The sequence below is a fragment of the Apostichopus japonicus genome, chromosome 12 (assembly GCF_037975245.1).
Source record: "Apostichopus japonicus isolate 1M-3 chromosome 12, ASM3797524v1, whole genome shotgun sequence".
Classification (NCBI taxonomy): Eukaryota; Metazoa; Echinodermata; class Holothuroidea; order Aspidochirotida; family Stichopodidae; genus Apostichopus; species Apostichopus japonicus.
Window position 1 is genome coordinate 24,285,205 of NC_092572.1, and position 19,138 is coordinate 24,304,342.

A 19,138-nucleotide genomic window follows, 5' to 3' on the forward strand; every position below is an offset into this window, starting at 1 on the left:
CTCTAAGCGGAGCGCCACCACAGGTTGGCGCGGAGCGTACAAAATTTTTTTGAGTAAAGACACTCCCTAGATCGCCGGAAACGACCCTTTCCGGGCCTTGCTAATTTGCAGATAAACGAAGAATAAATAGGTTTCATCGCCATTTGTTAGAAAATTGCACCAACGAAATGTGACAAATGTCAATAGGCATTTGAGAGCGCAATAAAAAAGTCAATAATCGCGAATAAGTAAAAAGTGGTAAAAAGCTGAAAAGGGCGCCAGCAGTCCATTTGAGTCCGTCAGGGGTGCATCTGTCCCCTCTGACTGTATGAACGCTCCGCCACTGGTAGGTGCCCGCAAAATTCTTACCATATTGCCCAAATTTTCACCAATAAAATTGAAAAAAAAATGCAAATTATTATTCTATCAGTAGGGCCCGAAAAAATCTCAGCATATTGCCCGAATTTTCACCAAAATATTTGAAAACACATTGCAAATTATTCTTCTTTCAAGAGGTGCTCGAAAAATTCTCAGCATATTGCCCGAATTTTCACCAAAAAATTGAAAAACACATAGAAAATTATTATTCTTTCAGTAGATGCCCGAATAATTCTCAGCATGTTGCCGAATTTTCACCCCCCAAAAAAATTAAAACACATTGCAAATTATTATTCTTCCAGTAGTTGCCCGAAAAGTTCTCAGCATATTGCCCGAATTTTCACCAAAAAAAATTGGTTGGGGGGCTGCAGCCCCCCAGCCCCCCGCCTCCTACGCCTATGGTGATGTTCCACTAGTATACAACAATACAACTTTAGACGTCAAATGGTGCATTCTGATATATATTTAAGCTATAAGTTAGGGCTGTGTAAGTAGCTCTAAACGCAGGTTTGTGCTAATAAATAATAATACATTCGAAATCCCTCATCCCCATCCCCCGACTGATTTACAAAGTGACTTGTATCTGGAAGGTCAGATGGGAATGAATGAGTTTCCTAAAGTGGATTATTGGAGCCAACTCCCACGTAGGGTGTCCTGGGGGTCCTCCCTCAGAAAAAGTTAAACTTTCAAGATTGCATTCTGAGGGGTATTTAGAGTATAAACTATAGCTTTCTATAAGTAGTTCTGAACGCAAGGTTCTGCCAATGAATACTTTGAGGCTGAACAACTAATTGAGGGCTCTGTAAGTATAATGCTAAACGTACGATTCCGTTGGTATTTAATAGTAAATGCACAATTTTCCCCGACCGATAAAGATGTGAAACCTTCATAGATCATGACCAGAGACAATCGGGCATTTTATAAAAGAAGGGAGTGTTGCACTGGTGTCATTGGCTGGCTTCTTTGTTGGGGGGGGGGGGGTGGGGGATGGGTGGGAATAGGAGTCCTTCCGTTAGAAAATAAAAAGAGACGTTGAAATGATGTATTCTGAGGCATATTTAGAGTATAAATTAGATTTATATAAATAACCCTGAACTCATAAATTTGCCACCATTAGCAATGGTCCAATTCTTCCCTGACTGAAAGCAAAACATTCCCCGACTGTCGGTGGTGGGTGGAACTTACCCTCTCCCTCTTGCACACGCCACTAGTGTATAGTCTTCCACGGCCGTGCGGAGTTTGTGTAATTTTTATTCGTATTTTAAAATATTGCATCTCACTTAAAGGATTCCGTACATTTTAGAACGCCTTCTTTCGGTTTGTTGTTTATTTTGGTATATTTACTTTGCTTTTCGTCGCGTTATCAAATATGTAAATCACAGCCACTGACACGTCAGTCTCACATGATCATACGACTCCGCTGAATTCACAACTAATATTTCATATTTATTACTGTTCATGTCTTGCGTATATATCGGCGAGTCCGACATTACTGAACAAACATCGTCTGTGGGCTACGTGCAATAACAAACAGGATTAATTATTGCACAAAGGAAAGCAATATTTCTATTTCGTTTCATGTGAAGTCATCTAGACTTTTTTTGTTTCTTGTGAAGTATCTTTACGTCCTGCTTCATTTCAGTCTTGGTAAATCAAAGGTTTCGGTTTACTACATCGTACAACGTACCGCGATACTGTCCATACAGTGGTAAGGAGGCTACCATCTGGTTTTCACACTCAGTTAAAACATGTTTCCTTGTATCCGTTTCGATATTACCCCGTATTCCTCCATACTGAACCCCTTTACCGTTAGCCCATCCTGCCAGCCACATTTATTTAGTCATTCTTAAGAAGTATTCTTAGAAAGGATCATGAAACTAAACTAGCCCCCACCCCCCACTGCCCCTCTGTAAAAAAAATAATATGTAGGCCTTTATATCTGACAGTTAAACCATGTTCCCTTGTATCCGTTTCGATATCACCCCGTATTCCTCCATACTGAACCCCTTTCCCTTCACCTCCTCCCCGCCAGCCATATTTATATAGTCACTTCTGAGAAAGGATCATTAAGTTTAACCCCCCCCCCCTTCCATCGCTCCATTCATTGAAATATCATTCATCTTCCTTGCATGTAAAAACTGGGATAGCATACGGATACTTGAAGTACCAACAATTTTAAATCGCAGCATCGCTTAATTAATGTAATAGTAATACTGCCAATCGTGGGGAAAACAACTTTTCACCTCATACCTGTCGCTTTGTTTTTAGAACAAAAGTATAGCATTTCCGAACATGAACAAGTCAAGTAATTCGTGACAGTGTAGCCTACTGTTGGCTTATATGCAAACCAGTGGCGTAGGAAGGTACTTTTGAGTGGGGGGGGGGGGCTGAAGACTGATGGCCGGCCTGGGGGAGGGGTCTAAGGGGAGGGGTGTCCCCCTCCCCTTTGGATTTTTTTTTGCATTTCCAGGTAGCCTCAGATGCAATTTGGTGCAATATAGCACACTTCAACACCCACTCCATTTTGTAAAGAAGTTTGCATTTTCACCTGGCCTTAGATGCAATTTGGTGCTTCAAATGAGATTTTTTTCTCATTTGGAAATGAAAAAGGGGTTTTCTGACTTGCGGAGCGGGGGGGGGGGGGGCGGAACGATACTTCCGCCCCCCCCATATGTTTCACTGGGGGGCTGGCGCCCCCAGCCCCCCCGGTTCCTACGCCCTTGATGCAAACTATGAATGTACAATACGCCCTGATTCAAACAAAGCTATAACAATATTACATATGTGTGCACGGTATAGGCTAGATGTATGTCTCATTGCCTCCAACGGAAGGTTAGTGTTATAACCTTGTTAGACCTAACGAGAATATCAAATACCATCTACAAAGGTAAAGTTCGGGTACAATATCATATGTGTCGTACGTATGGAAAGCCATTTTAACATTTTAGATATCTGAAATTGTTTCTTATTTCAGATATCCGAAATTGAATTCGAGATATCTTAAATAGATTTCGAGATATCTGAAATTCTAATTCAGATATCTGAAATTGAATTCGAGATATCTGAAATTGAATTCGAGATATCTAAAATTCTATTTCAGATATCTGAAATTGAATTCGAGATATCTGAAATTGAATTCGAGATATCTGAAAATGAATTCGAGATATCTGAAATTTTATTTCAGATATCTGAAATTGAATTCGAGATATCTGAAATTGAATTCGAGATATCCAAAATTCTATTTCAGATATCTGAAATTGAATTCGAAATATCCGAAGTTGAATTCGAGATATTTGAAATTGAATTCGAGATATCTCGAATTCAATTTCAGATATCTGAAATTCCCTGGTATTTCGAGATATCTGAAATTGATTTTAAGATATCTGCAATTATTTATAGATATCTTAAATAAATTGGAGATATCTGTAATTTAATTTGAGATATCTGAAATTATTTCGAGATATCTGAAATTCCTTATTAAATAAATGTTAAAACGGCTTTCCATACGTTCGTTCTGCATAGGCCTACTGGCTCCTACGGATATATCTATTTTTGATCGTGGTTACATCTATACTTTCAACGTGTGTTACTGTTTTTATGTAAGGTTAGCGAATGCCTGCCTTTCGACGCCACTATTCCGTCGACATAGTCAGTGGCACTAAACTTGGAATTTGGACAAACCTTTATGAAATATGGGGACTGAAGGGGAACGAGCGATACCGCTGAGAGTTTAGCAGGATATGTTGGTTTAATTTTCCTTTGTCTGTTCGTTCGTGCTCATTGTGTCCTGTATATATTTTAGCACGCAAGAATTAAACACGCCCACAGTGCAAAGTTCACGAGCATATTTCAATGTCCTGTATTATGTACAATACACAACTCAGTTCAGTATGTACACTGAATAACGCTACGGTTAAATCTCGACGGTTGAACGTCACAAAAATTCCCCAAGATTGCGCAATACCATTGCACAATATCGGGGAATCCCTGAGACCGATGACGAAATACTAACGACTTCATAATGGACGTGTACTTATACGGTAGCCTAGACGCGACAGATATTTCGTAGATATATAAGATAGTATATAAGTATATGAGTCAACTGAGTAATAGAAACATAATCTTACCTCATCCATTAATCAAAGTCTCTGTAATTTCGTCAAACACATCCAAGTTCTACCACCATTTCAAATGTCGATTTTATAGTTCAAGAGGAGCGAACATTTGTAAGGAGTTGTCTTTGTGTGTTAAATTTTGCTTGATTTGGTGGAAGATAATAAAGAACAAACCATTACCCCTCCCCTCCCTGCCACCCCCATACACCTTACTCCCTCCGCCCCTCTTTGTAGCACAAACCTCAAACGTTCAAACAACTGTAATATTAAAGCTAGCTGTAAGGTTAGTCTGCTAAATAAATAAGAAAAATATAATAAGTTCAGGGACTGATAACTAAACAACAGAAACCTGTTTGTCTGCATTTTGTTATGATTGTGACGGTGACCGTGACAGTCACCGTCATTTACATTATTGATTATGATTATCATGAATACTACTACTACTGCTACTGCTACTGCTAGTGCTACTGCTACTGCTACTGCTACTACTACTACTACTAGTACTACTACTACTACTACTACTACTACTACTACTACTACTACTACTACTACTACTACTACTACTACTACTACTACTACTACTACTACTACTACTACTATACTACTACTACTACTACTGCTACTACTACTACTACTACTACAACTACAACTTCAACAACTACTACTATTACTACTACTACTACTACTACTACTGCTACTGCTACTACTACTACTACTACTACTACTACTAGTACTACTACTACTACTACTATACTACTACTACTGCTACTACTACTACAACTACAACAACTACTACTATTACTACTACTACTATGACCGTTTCATCATCATCATCACCATCACCACCATCATCATCATCATCATCACCACCACCACCACCACCATCATCACCATCACCACCACCACCACCACCACCACCATCATCACCATCACCATCACCATCACCATCACCATCACCATCCTCATCGTCATCGTCATCATCATCATCATCATCATCATCATCATCATCATCATCATCATCATCATCATCATCATCATCATCATCATCATCATCATCATCATCATCATCATCATCATCATCATCATCATCATCATCGTCTTCATCTTCAACATTGTTTTTGCTTTCATTTATGGACTTGTTAACTAACTTTGAACAATTAAATTCATCATCTTTTCCAACAGGTAAAGAAGAAGCTTCGTCTCTTGTCTTCTCAAGTTCTCACCAATCTATAAAACATGGCCACCACTGCATCTCCTTGGTGAGTAACCAGCCATATCCTGCGTAGTGTCATAGAAATGTGTATCCCACGGTTTCTTTCCAGACTTGGAGATTAGAATGTGACAGATAGAATTTAAATCATTATCTTCAACTGGTAAACAGAGATACAAAATAAATCAACAAACCTGACCCGTATCTATGAGATAATTGTTCCCATTTTCAAATTGAGAGAGAAGGATATGACTTTTGTAGACATTTTGCACAACAGCAATATTTTCAACTAAAAACCCTCTTCTCATATTTGGCATATTTGGCATACTTGTATTGTTGGTTGTTTCTTGAGCGTATGTGTTTTCTGGTAATTTGATAGAGCGCCACCACATTCAGAAGTTTTCCCGCCATGGTTTTGTTTTGTAATCAGTAAGTGTGTAAGGCGCGATTGTGAGCTGTATATGTTGGTGAATGGAACTATGGCTTTAAACTGGCCCCGAATATTAGCCTGCCAAAGATCGGGACTGCCAAAGTTTTGATCCTCTACTAGATTCGCTCAGTTTAAATGAATACTTAAGTGAAGCCACTTACGTCCGTTTTTTCAGGAAAATTTGCGTATAATATATGTCTGCGGAAGCTTTAATTGATATTTCATTGGAACTTGTCCGTTATATGCTGCCTACAATTCCATTTGGGAAGAATGGTCGAGGATAGTTTTCTCGTCATATCATACTCTTTGTCTAGTTCGATTCCTCCACTTGCTGATTTTTTGAAATTCGCATTAAAGTTTACAATATGTCCTATGATTATGAATCCCACACGTCGAGCATATGCTACTCGATCCCAATCTGCTAAAAAAGACAGAAAAGGAAATATAGGCCTTACGGAGTGCCCTCAACTTTTCAAATATTGCAGACATATTGTCAAAGCAACTCATGTATACAGATGAAAGTCCTCCAAAAAAGTTTCTGCGAAATTTCTAGCTCTACATTACAATAGGAGCTACATGCACACACGTTATTGCTACAATTACCCACAAGAAAAATTGCGTGGCGTTATTCCTGAATATATGTAATAATTTGACCATTGGCGACAATTACACGTAACGCAAAATTTCTATCACGTTCCACACAACACGAAACCACCTCCAATATATAGTGGTGACATTAATTCGATCGATCAGTATAGTTCGTACTATATTATATAGGCCTACATTTGTACACAAATGTACGATCAATTCCCCATAGCTGCCTTTTATCGGAAATTATTACGTGCTACAACTATTTATGTGTGTGCATACGATCTTTTAGGCCTTCTCATCGTATCCATGACCATCCGATCACCAGAAACTCCAAAATAATATATATTTTTTCGATAAGACATTGAGATAAGTATACATAAGCCTATCTTCCAAACGTCCCATACATTGCGTGCCATAACCAGAACGGAGAAATTTTACCTTGCTTCTTTTATGCCTTCTCACCGCAATTCATCGTATCCATGACCATCCGATCACCAGAAACTCCAAAATAATATTTGTTTCGATTAGACATTGAGATAAGTATAGCCATGCTATATAGGCCTATATCTTCCAAACGCCCCAACATATAGCTTAAGATATGCGTGCCCTGACCAGAACGGAGAAATTTCCCTTGAATTTAAAGGATTTGAAGCTAGCTATCTTCACCTTAATTTGTCTCCCACTGTCAGCTAATAATTTCATTTAAAGACCTTTTCAGTAGATCAGTATACTGCCTTCCACAAGTAATAATTTAATGGAGTTACTGTTATAGTGTCTCTACGTACGTAGCATTCGAATGTACGATCCTTTTTCCATCCGTTGTTTACTTCGTCAACATGATCTTTATTAGCCAATATCTACGCTAATATTACTTGTTACCATGGAGACGCAGGCTTGCGACTGACCTGTATTTGCACTTTTTGTCTTCCCATTGCATGCAGTGTACGTAGCGTTACCATACCAAGATGTACAACAGATAGTGACTGGGGGGTCACTGATATTGATGTACGCGGTAACAAGCTGGCAGTGTGCGGATACAACAACGACAGGACAGAGACAATATCATTCATAGACCTGTTTACGTTAAATGATCCTGATTCTTCTTCACCATTAATGACTCAGTTGTGCAGTAAACTATTCGATCTTCTAAGATGGCCGCCCTATCGCTGTGTTTCATTCTTGGATGATTCACGTATAGTTACTGTGCGTGATGATCTCGTTCAGGTTTATCATATTGAGGCAGACGACATTGAACCATTACACACAGTCAACCTATTACACGATAAATCAGCCAAGTGTATAACTGTCAGAGAGGAAGAGATATTTATTGGTTTGGATGATTCTAACGAGGTCATTGTGTTTGATTTTAGTTTAAATGAAATCAAGACAATCACCTTGGAAAGATTAGTAAGTGATTATCCTGAAGATATAACAGTTTATGGAGATAATCTGTTTATATCTACATGCCGTAGGAGTAGAGCTATTAGATACAACATGGAGGGAAAGATTGTACATGAGTATAAATCATCACGCTACTCATTTGCGTGCAGTATCACTGTTAGTGGTCTGGTTTATATTTTATGGGATTGGCTCCATGTTGTTGTTTACTCTCTCTCTGACAGTCAACAACTGATGTCATTTGATGTTGATAAATCTGATAGAATCAGGATTGTTGATGTAAACAGGTTGTTAACAGTACACTACACTGGTGAAGTGAGAGAGTACAGTATGGTAAGTACAGCAGGATTATGATAAAATAGGAATATAATTTAGGTCTAGATTAATCAGCTAGTCAATTAAAGTAAACAAATTTGTTATAAGTGAATGCGAACATTTCTTTTGTTAACAATTATAACTATTGTTTTACAAATTTGGAAAAAATTTAATGAAATTCTAAAGCAAAAAAATATATAGAAAGAAATGGATAACCTAAATTTCACAAGTTGTGTGCAACAAGTGTCAGAGAAGTGAGCAAGAAATTCTCTTAATTTTTGAACAACTTTATGTGAATTATTCAGCAGTCTAGAATTCAGAAATTTGGTATAAGTGGATGCGAACTTTTGAGTAGAACACAAATGTAAGTAACATCTTACAAAATTTGTAGGATTTAAGAAAATTTCAGGGCAAAATATTTACATTCAAGTTAAAAAAATGAGATTGTAGACTACACATTGTGTGTATGTAGTAGAAATTAGGGCCAAACATAAATGGCTTCATATTTACTGCAAAAATCTGACTTTTTTATCAGGTTAGTATCAACACCTTTTACATAAGTGCATGCGAAAAAAGTTAAAGGTCATAACTATTAGTTTCATTTTACAAATTTTGCCAGATTTGAGCAAATTTTAGTGCACATTTTTTCTAAATCATATTTCAGAATTTGGTTGCAGATTACACACACTGTGTGTATGCATGAGAGATCTTAGCTAAACAAAACTGACTCCATTGTCTTTTCAAAGAAATATGACAGTTTTAGTTGCTTTAGTAACGGTAAATTTGGTACTAGTGGTTGCGAAAATTTGTGTGGAGTACAACTATTACTGTGATTTTTCAAATTTTGGCAGATATCAGAAAACTTCAGTGCAAACTTTTTACAGCCAGTTTCAAAAGCTATATGTATAGACTCTACACTGTGTGCCGGCAAGGAGAAACGACTCCTTTGTGTTTTGAAACAAATGTAAAATGTTTGTCCTGACCATTAAAACCATGAACATTTAACAATAGGCCTACTTGTAGTATTAATGTACAACTTGTGCACCAGTGAATTCAATTTGGGACAAAATGGCATGTCAATTGTAGGACTAAGTTGTCTGTCTACATGCTTACTACAGTATGGTGGTATAACACAGATTTGCTTGTTTCCTAACTTCACATGCTATATTTAACTACATATTGTAGTTGCATTGTGATGACGCAAGTCAAAGTAGAGCTTGCCAATAGGATATTTGTAGCCTTTAGGGAAGCCTCGCAAATCTAACCGCCGGTTCCGGGCCGGCGGAAATCTCGCACCCCTTGCTCATTATGCATGTGCATATTGGTCCCATGGTTGAATGCACACACGCTGGTTGCCAGCCGGAGTAATGAGCACAGCGTCCTGACAACACAAGGCTGGTTATTCTTCACAAACAATGAGCAAACTTGGCCAAGTGACCGGATTAACTTTTGCGGTTTTGACAGTCAATAGAGCGGTAGTTTATGTTGCAAAAGGACTTATACACTAAAATCCGCCACTACCAAATGTCCGAGATTCAGTACTATACTGTAATTCTTGCAAATCTTCCACGTTATCAAACCTCACAAATAAAATTTCTTGGGTCTCTTATGAACAATTGTGAAACTCCGCTACTCGAAAGTTCGATAAAAGCAGCCTTTACCTGGGCCTATACATTATGAGCCTTGTTCAACGAGTGGTACGTAACTATGAATTAAAAACTGAATCAGCCATTGCATTAAATATATGCCCCCAAGAACTTCAGAAAACCCATATTGACAAACCAGAATTTAAACAAAACAATAGTTAAGCTATGCCACATATGTATGTTAAAGAGAGAACATCGACCGTAACGTTGATCTCTGAAGCTAACTGCGACACAAATTCAACGAATAAACAGATGGTTTAAATGCTTGATTTTCCCATTGACTTAGTGTGTTAGGCTGCCATGTGGTTAGAGATATAAGTTACTATTCGGTGAAAATTTTACTATACGTACATCAGTTTACAATTGCAGTGTTTACCCCTACTTAAATATCATCGTAGGCATACTGTACATGGGCTGCGAATTTCCCCAGGTACCTTCCAAACAAACCCCCTGTCTAACACCTGTTTGTTAACATTTTTGGCATGTTTCCAAAAAACTTTTCATGGAGTAAACTATTTTGGCTCCACTCTAGAATTAATTAGGTAAGTCAGTAAAGGATCGGTAAAGTTATGCGAAATATTATCTTAGACGTTCAAGAAAAGTATATATCCCCGTAACATTAAGGTAAGTAAAACACCTCAAACCAACCGACTCCTCCGCATGAACAAAACAATCTATTCCCCATGGTACACTCGAGGCACAGTCTATACCATACAGACATAGCACGATATCAAGGCCCCAATAGCTACAGTATGGCTATCTTTATGAAAGTAAACCTTTTAATCCCATGTTTTAGGCCACTTGGCATGATTAACTGAATGCTAAATATTGTTTCCATGTCCTTGTAGAAAACGTCAACTTCGCAAAATACAATTAGTTGTGTTTTTGCTGTTACGTGAGATCCGTAACCGGCGAAGTGGTTAGGCTATTTACTATACACTTAACTATGGTAGGATATTAATTTTTCCTTTTTTTTTGTGGAAATTCTAGAAAATACTTTCTTTTCCCCCCGCCAGATGTGGTCGTATGGTTTATTCATAAATGGGTGTACTAGAGCCTTGTCTACATGACATTAGTTGCATTTAGCACGATATGCCAGTTTCGCGTGAATTTTTCGAAAGTATTTTGCTCGAACTTTCGTAAAATTTGAAAGGTGTACCAACTTACTGTTCGTACACAATTGCTAATTTCTCTACTGATTTTCAGAGTAGTAATGGACGTTTTTTTTTACGAAGTTCATAAGTCAGTAAATGAAGTTGATAAACTTAATTTCTTTCAACTTTCTTAACCATGGAATGCTAGAATAACATTTACACTTAAAACGGAAAAAGGATAATCGCATTTTTTCCACATTTATTTCAAATTTCTTTCACAAGAAATTATCGTCATTTGTTCAATCCTCATGATGTCTACGATCTAGCTGGCTAAAAAAAGAGTACAGCTTCGCTGGAGTGAGAAAAATTCCCTACAGTCAACCGATTTTTTTCACCTAGCTAGGTAGTTTAGGTCCTGTTCTATACAACTTAGTAGGATTATTCTAAAGTCATCCCGTATGTTAGGCTCTGGTTCACGCTTATGTGCACGTGTATAAGAAGTGAGATTGTGATTTCAGTTTTTTAGATTTTTAAATCTTAAAAATTCAGGAAACTTAATGTCCTTGCAAAAAGGCAACAAAACTTTTTGTTCCTACTTGGCCGACTGGGAAAATAAGAAAGATAGCATTTTAGATTCCAGCAGTGTAAATTCACATTTCCTTACTTATTTTTCACAGAAGTTTTGCTTCTGCAGTAGGATAAAATACGGCGTATAAACACACTATCTTTTTGAAACGTTTGAATACCTTGAGACTTAGCTATGATGTTTTGTTCAACTCACATTGTGTTCAAATCGGCTTAGTAAAAACTTGACCGCGGCTGTGAATGTAACTGTATTGCGTGGAGGGTGGTTTGGAGAGAGTGTGCACTCAAGTGTGACTCATTATCTGCTTGTGGCTGTGCTCATTATAGCCGCGGAAAAATCCACCGGCCCGGACATGGCGGTTAGATTTGCGAGGCTTCCCTTATTTGCTGGCACTTTGTGGGATCGTGCAGGTACACAGTTGCATCTTTTCATTGGCCATGTTATAGCACCACAATAGACGAGTATACCTTGTAGCACATACTTTAAGGACTAGGCTGTGCTGGTAACACAACCACAACCATTACACATTAGATCAAAGGAAGTGGTGTTCAACTTCTGCAACAGCTCGCCTGCCTTTACGATGCTATAACACACAAGTATATTATAATGAGTACAAACACAATGTTCTCTTGTAATCTGCAAGGTAAACACTATTTATTCACCATAAAGAAGGATGGATTACGATATGAATATATAACATATCGTCAAAACATGGCAGTCCTCATAGCCTTACACATATATGGCCTACTAATCTAGGTGGCCCGACCATCTCGTCTAGATGTACGATCCCTTAGTTCACTAATGCGTCTAGTGGTGGGGGGTACATCGACTCAGTTCACTTGGTCCACAGGACTATGAGTGGGTGTCTCCGGCATCTAACAATGTCGCCTAAGGGTAAAGATCTTCTAGTACCAGTCCCGCGGTAGGGTGTCAACTACATAACCTAAGTCCTGTGTGGAAATTTATATAATTAATTTCTAATAATCTTGTACAGCTCGTCTCTACTGCAGGTGTATGGCAGCTTGGAGTGTCTTGGTGAATTGTCACTACACATTGCTACTGTAATATTGTCAACACATAATAATTACAAATAAAATAAACAAGGGGCAAGGGGTCAACGATCTCCTGCAGTAAGCAACTAATTTATAAGCATACTAAAATAAGTATGGAAATTTGCAGTAACATACACAAAGCTCAACTTGACATGGGTAGATTTCTCCTACCTAATACATACATTTACAAGTACACAAAGATAATAAGTAATGGTGACACAACAACAGTGATATAGTATAGGCAATACGTAGACTATAAAGTATATTAATAATTAAATGAACCTTTGAGACATATGTAATTTGCAACTGGTCGCTAACCATACAACCACTTGCCTATGTTACTCATACAGCAATAACACAGTACTCCATAAATAAGTGGACTGTCTATCCCTAGTTGGCATAGCAGTATTAATCTTGGAATGTCGCAATATAGTATATAACTAGGAGCTGGTTGCCCTAGTTCCACTACTAATATGTCCCGATAGAGGCGAGTGATCATTACACCCTTTATAACTTACATGAAACCTACAAGTAACACATATATACTGTTGGAGAAATCCCTCAGCTAGTAATAATTTAGCAACAACAAGTAGCATGCTAACTATGTACTTCAACCCATGCAACCTTTACTCACTTAGACCACAGGTTGCCATGGCAACTAACACCTTTTGTTAGGCTGCAGGTACCTAAGCTACATTGGGACTAAGAGTAGGCTACATAGCAGAGACTGTCACATAGCCTATCTGCTGTATCTGGTCAAATGGGGTCTGTACCAATTAAGAGTGACTCATAGGGCTAAGAGAAGTGCTAATATACTGTATAGTCAGGTGGGGTAAAAAAAAACAATTTACCTAAAGTTTGAGATAACAAGAGATACATTTATGATTTTCATCATTTTTTATTCTTTTCAACTGGCAAGTAGGAATGTCTTCTGACATAACTGGAAGAAAATTTGTTTTTGCAAAGAATGAATACAAAATTTGAAAAAAAAACGTTTTTTTTAACCCCCATTTTTACCCATTATTGGGGTAAAAAAAAAATTTATTGGGGTTACAAAAAACAACGTTCTTATAATAGAATATAGTTCTAGAAAATTGAGCAAGTCAAGTTGTATGAATGAAAATCCATTTTCCTGGTCTTTCTGCGTAGATCAAGGTATGTTGTAAAGACTGTGTGCATTTCTGCAACATGGTTCCTTGCCATTTCACTCTAAATAGTATGGTGTCGACTTTGAAACATAAACATTTGTTTGGTATGTTTCCTTCCATGTTTAGTATACAACTGATATGTGTAGCATGTTCAATATAAAAATTGTCAAAACATTGATATGAGATAAGTAGATGATATTTGTAATGTCTATAGCTCGATCATTGATCTGTAAATGACAAAATACATGATATATGGGGCATATATATAGTTGCAGCTCTTGAATCAGTTCTTTGGGATTCACAACAGTGTCACATTGTGGGGTCAAATGGGGTCTGTACCAATTAAGAGTGACTCATAGGGCTAAAGACATGCTAATATATAATCTAATATTCTAAGAAAACAACAGCACTAGTGTCTGGGTTCACAAAATACACAATATACAAATATGCCTATACTATTATATTGATACAACTCTTTCAATATAAAGGTTCACAGAAAGTTTGGCTATTCCTATCACCATGGCAACTAGTAAAAGTGTAGCATTGCATCATGAGACCTAAGCATAGCTTGCATTTAGGCTACACTTAGTACAACTAGATAACAATGTGAGTGCATTACAGTAATGGGTAATGCTCGGGTATCGTAACACTATATAATAAAACTAAATAAATATCCCAATGTGGATTCTCGTTGGACCAATAACCTTAAGTACAGTCAATACCCTCATAATAATTGAATGTACAGTAGCTTAGATCATAACGATACACACATAAGATGCTAATGGGTGAGGGCATTATAAGTGCCATAATCAATCCTATAAACATAGTTATTAAACAACAAGTAACAATAATAATTATTTCATATGGCAGATTTCACAGTTTGATGGTCCAAACCAGCATAGTCAGTTTGAAGTACACTGTACTGCTGTGTGTTCTAAATAATTATAAGTCTTTGTCATTAATTTGAACAACACATACATTTGAAATAAAAAAGATAATATTTTTTATTTTGTCCAATTTTTTTTTGTGAAAAATAATGATGAAAGTTTTTTTTTGTACAAAAATGGACGGACTCAACTCCCACAAATAGGTGTTGCTTAAATAATTGGTATGTACATTGTGAGAATGAAGAGCAACTGAAATAAAATTTGCTCATTCAATGAAGATAAGAATTATGTATAAAATAAGTGGTGTCTCTTTGTCTTTATTGGTATTTTGTACTTTGTGGATGTATCTCAATAAGTGACAATTTCCCAGATTATTTCCGTCCAAAATATGCCAAATAATGTATGCCTTATTTCTTGTCAACACGATTAAAAAAATTACGGTTCTGTTGTGTAAACATTGCTCAAGTGTATCTTATATAATAACAATAAAATATCCCCGATCAAATCTAATCTCCCAGATATAAACATCGTATGGAAATTATTTGTTCAGTGCACCCTCCACAATCTGCCTCCAACGCTATTGGTAAACACCAGCGGTAATGTTCTAAACCAACACTTTCGTTACTATATGATACGGTGAAGAAATTCCGTCCCATATGTTACGTGTGCAAAAGTGTTACGTGCGAAATACTATATCTTACAAATCTTAAGCTCAAAACAAGAAACAAGCACAAATCAGCTTATTTTTATATTTGTTTAGCAACCTTCTTATCGTAGTTGACATACCACACATAATAGTGTCAATGGTTAGATGTAGGCGATTACATCGTAATTGGCCTAGCGCACGTTACGTTAGGGGACAGATAACGCTAGGATAACGTGCGAGGGGACAGACATTGCGCAATATCGGGCAGTGCGAGTAACAAATGTAAACTTGAAACCACTGCATCAAATTAGATCGTTGGACCATGTCTAGTATTCAGATGAAAAATTAACGAGTCTCCTATGTTTAATTACACATTGTGAGCGATGTTTATGACTAAAATATAGATTTTGCAAATGGCTGCCCTACATGCATTTGCACTTGTAGTACCAGTTTTGCGATTTTTTGTAGTTGTATTCCTAGGACTACTCAGTTTGCAAGTTTGGGGTAGTAAATTTGTAGTCCCATTGCATTGTAAAGAAACATAATGTGAGAGATGAGAAAGAAGGTAGTGGAAGCCTTGAAGGAGAAGTTGGCAGTGATGAATTCGTGCTCAGTCATGAATATTAATGAGGTCACAGGGTCGAATGTCAAAATCTTCAAATTGCAATAACTTTGCAACTACAAGTCTGAATTCCTTCAAATTTGGTGTGGTGATATTGGTAGACCATTTATACATGCTGATGCATGTTGTTATTGATATCATGCATAATAATGGAGAGGCGGGACTTAGTTTTTGGTTTGTATAAACTATAAATCGACAAGGGAATGATTGATCAATAGCATACTTGGTCAGTTTGGTGAGTGGGTGGCCCGTCATAAGAAGTTTAACCCAATTGAATTTGGTGCTCATTTATGAATGTTAATGAGGTCAGAGGGTCAAACATCAAATTGCAATGACTTCTCAAGCACATGTCAGATTTTTTCAAACTTGGTATGGTTAGATTGGTAGGTAGCCCAACTTGCTGATGTGAATTTTACCTCATGCATATTGATGAGGAGGAGGGCTTAATTTATGTAACATAAGTTTGTATGCACCATAACTTGACAAGGGAGCTATTGATTATTACCATACATACATGTAGTGGCTTGGTGGCCTATAGATAAATACTATTAATTTTATTACCTACAGTACATCATAGTAATTTAATGAGGTCAAAGGGTAAAAATCTTTATACTGCAATAACTTGGCAATCAAAAGGTTGAATTTCTCAAAAAAAACTTGATATGGTGATATTGGTAGGTAGCCTAGCTACACATGCTGATGTGTGATGCAATTTAAATCAGGCACATTTATGAGGGGCATGGCCTGGCAATTAATTTTCTTGTTTATGTAAGGCTTTCTTACAAACTTCCCTGTGAATGGGTATACTAGTATACACATTTAAACCAATAACTCCATAAGTTAGATTTGAAATTCACACATAACTCTGTGTCCGTCCAATGGTTATGTGTGAAATTAAACAAAGTGTTTCGTATTGTCAAGCTACTGTACATATGCAATTTAAAGGCAGTGTTTGTGTTTACTTGTTATTTAGCAATGTTCTTAACATCTCTTAACACAAATCAAATTCTATTCTCTTCTTAGTATGTTATTTAGTGAACTTTTACCTGATAATTTACCATAAATGTCCGTCCATGTCGGATGTTACAAGTTAAAAATCAATTATACAATTCTATAACATCAATTCAGTCAATTAAATGCAGTAATTAAAGGTGAATTCAATATGCCTTCCAACTTTATATTACATTTTCCCTTTTTGCTGTTGAATTCATTGCAATATTTGTAGTGACAGTCAGACACCACTGACTCAGTTCGAGTGTGTGAATTTATCCACACACTTGCTGTTCTATACTCTTGCAACATACTGTATATCTGTAAGTTAAATAGACATAAAAATTAGAAATAGATGAAACTGAATCAAGCAGTTTGCATTCCATTCTGAATGTTTTCAAAATAATATGCTTCCATCTAATGGTTATGTGTAATATTCACACATACTGTAACTCTGTGTCCGTCCAATGGTTATGTGTGAAATTCACACATAACTGTGGTGTCCGTCCAATGGTTATGTGTGAAATTGAACAAACTTTTTGTATTGTTAAGCTAATTATGCAATTTAAAGACAGTTATTGTGTTTATTTGTTATAAAGTCAATGTCCTTAACACATTGCAACAAAATCAAATTCTTTTCTCTTTTTATTAATTTTTTAAGTGAACTACTAATTGATATTTTACCATAAATGTCCGTCCAATCACATCTGTAACAAGCTAAAATTAAATTTAGATTTTTTAAATAATATCTTTTATACTAGTTATAGTCTGCAACATTGGTGCATTCCATAACTGAAGAATTATGGGACTAGGCCTTTCCTTGTATCTCCTGGGGAATAAAAAGAGGGAAGGGTGAGATTCGATTGGATTGTGACTTTGTGTGACTATGCAATTTAAAGTACTGTAGTACACTTTCCAAAATTTACACCATATTTTATCTTCTACATTCCATTTTCACTTCACTGAGGTGTCAAAGAATAAAAAACATGTGTATTACATAACTTGAAACAAACTTAATTTTTTTAATACTGTGGGAGCTTTTGGACCATCTGATTGTGAAATCTGCCATATGTAGACTCCCTATAACAGTTAAAGGTACATAATATTTAATAAATACATTCTGTGTGTATTTTACAGTACCATCACAGGATCAAAATAATAAATACACCAAATTACACTTTAAGGCATTGAAGAATCGCCCCAAACAGCGTGCCGCCAACTTTAAAAGATTAACTTTGCGTTGATTGCAAGGGAAGGTTCTCTTGTCGCTACAATATGCAGACAGTAATGAAACGTGATATCTTGTTATCTTTAGCTGGACCTGAGATGTCCATCGCTGTATCGTTGTACACTGTGCTGTAGGTATTTCTGCTACACTTCATTAGAAACTAGGTCAGATTACCTGCATTAGACATTTCTTTTTGTGCGAGTCTTCACACCCTTTAATGAGGGCTGTTATTCTGTGTGGCACACCTCCAGTACAGAACTAACATACATACATTTCACAACTAAAATACACTAATTATGCACAATCAAAATGACTAGGCTCCTGAGGGGTCTGGGCAAAGTTAAAAGTTGAAAGTTACCTGTGTGGAAATTAATATAATTAATTTCTAGTTATCTTGGACAGCTCGTCTCTACTACAGGTGTACGTCAGCTTGGATTGTCTTGGTGAATGGTAGAGTTGCTTGCAAACGTGGGTGTTTTAAGCAATTTGTAGGTTGAGAAAGTATGACAGAAAATAAGTTATCCCACCCTACCAGGCAAGATTTTACTTAAGACCTGGCCACACATCCTCCAGGAAGTAGACAAACTGTCTTCCCACACCTTTAACTTATTCCACCAGAGATTACAGACGGCATGATCACTACACTTAAAGGAGAATAAAACAAAGCCTGGCCGATTAGTATTGGATTTAAGGAAAATAACAGATTAACCATCGAATACTTAGGGTAGCCTAAGAGTAACACATGCCATACAGGCTTAATGGGGCTTGTGGTAGTCTATCAAGGTGCACAGTTAAGGGATTGGCAAGCTCATTTTAGCAAGAA

At 36.9% G+C, this 19,138-nt stretch overlaps 1 protein-coding gene and 1 long non-coding RNA gene across 6 annotated transcripts in view; one reads left to right on the plus strand and one right to left on the minus strand.

Annotated features, from left to right (window-relative positions):
* Positions 1–19,138, plus strand: part of LOC139976945 (uncharacterized) — a 45,972-nt gene that overhangs the window by 3,320 nt on the left and 23,514 nt on the right. For 3 of the 5 annotated variants that reach the window (XM_071985839.1, XM_071985837.1, XM_071985840.1), the window contains exons 2-3: positions 5,655–5,731; positions 7,645–8,434. In XM_071985839.1, the coding sequence (XP_071841940.1) occupies positions 5,709–5,731; positions 7,645–8,434 (813 nt within the window). In that variant the 5' untranslated portion in view covers positions 5,655–5,708. Of the gene's footprint in view, positions 1–1,609; positions 2,066–5,654; positions 5,732–7,644; positions 8,435–19,138 lie in introns of those variants that run through there. The other 2 variants (XM_071985838.1, XM_071985841.1) reach the window with 2 other exon arrangements.
* Positions 13,821–17,921, minus strand: LOC139976967 (uncharacterized). Its single transcript, XR_011796349.1, has 2 exons — positions 17,793–17,921; positions 13,821–17,539 (listed from the first exon to the last, which is right to left on the minus strand). It is a non-coding gene; the product is annotated as an uncharacterized lncRNA (long non-coding RNA).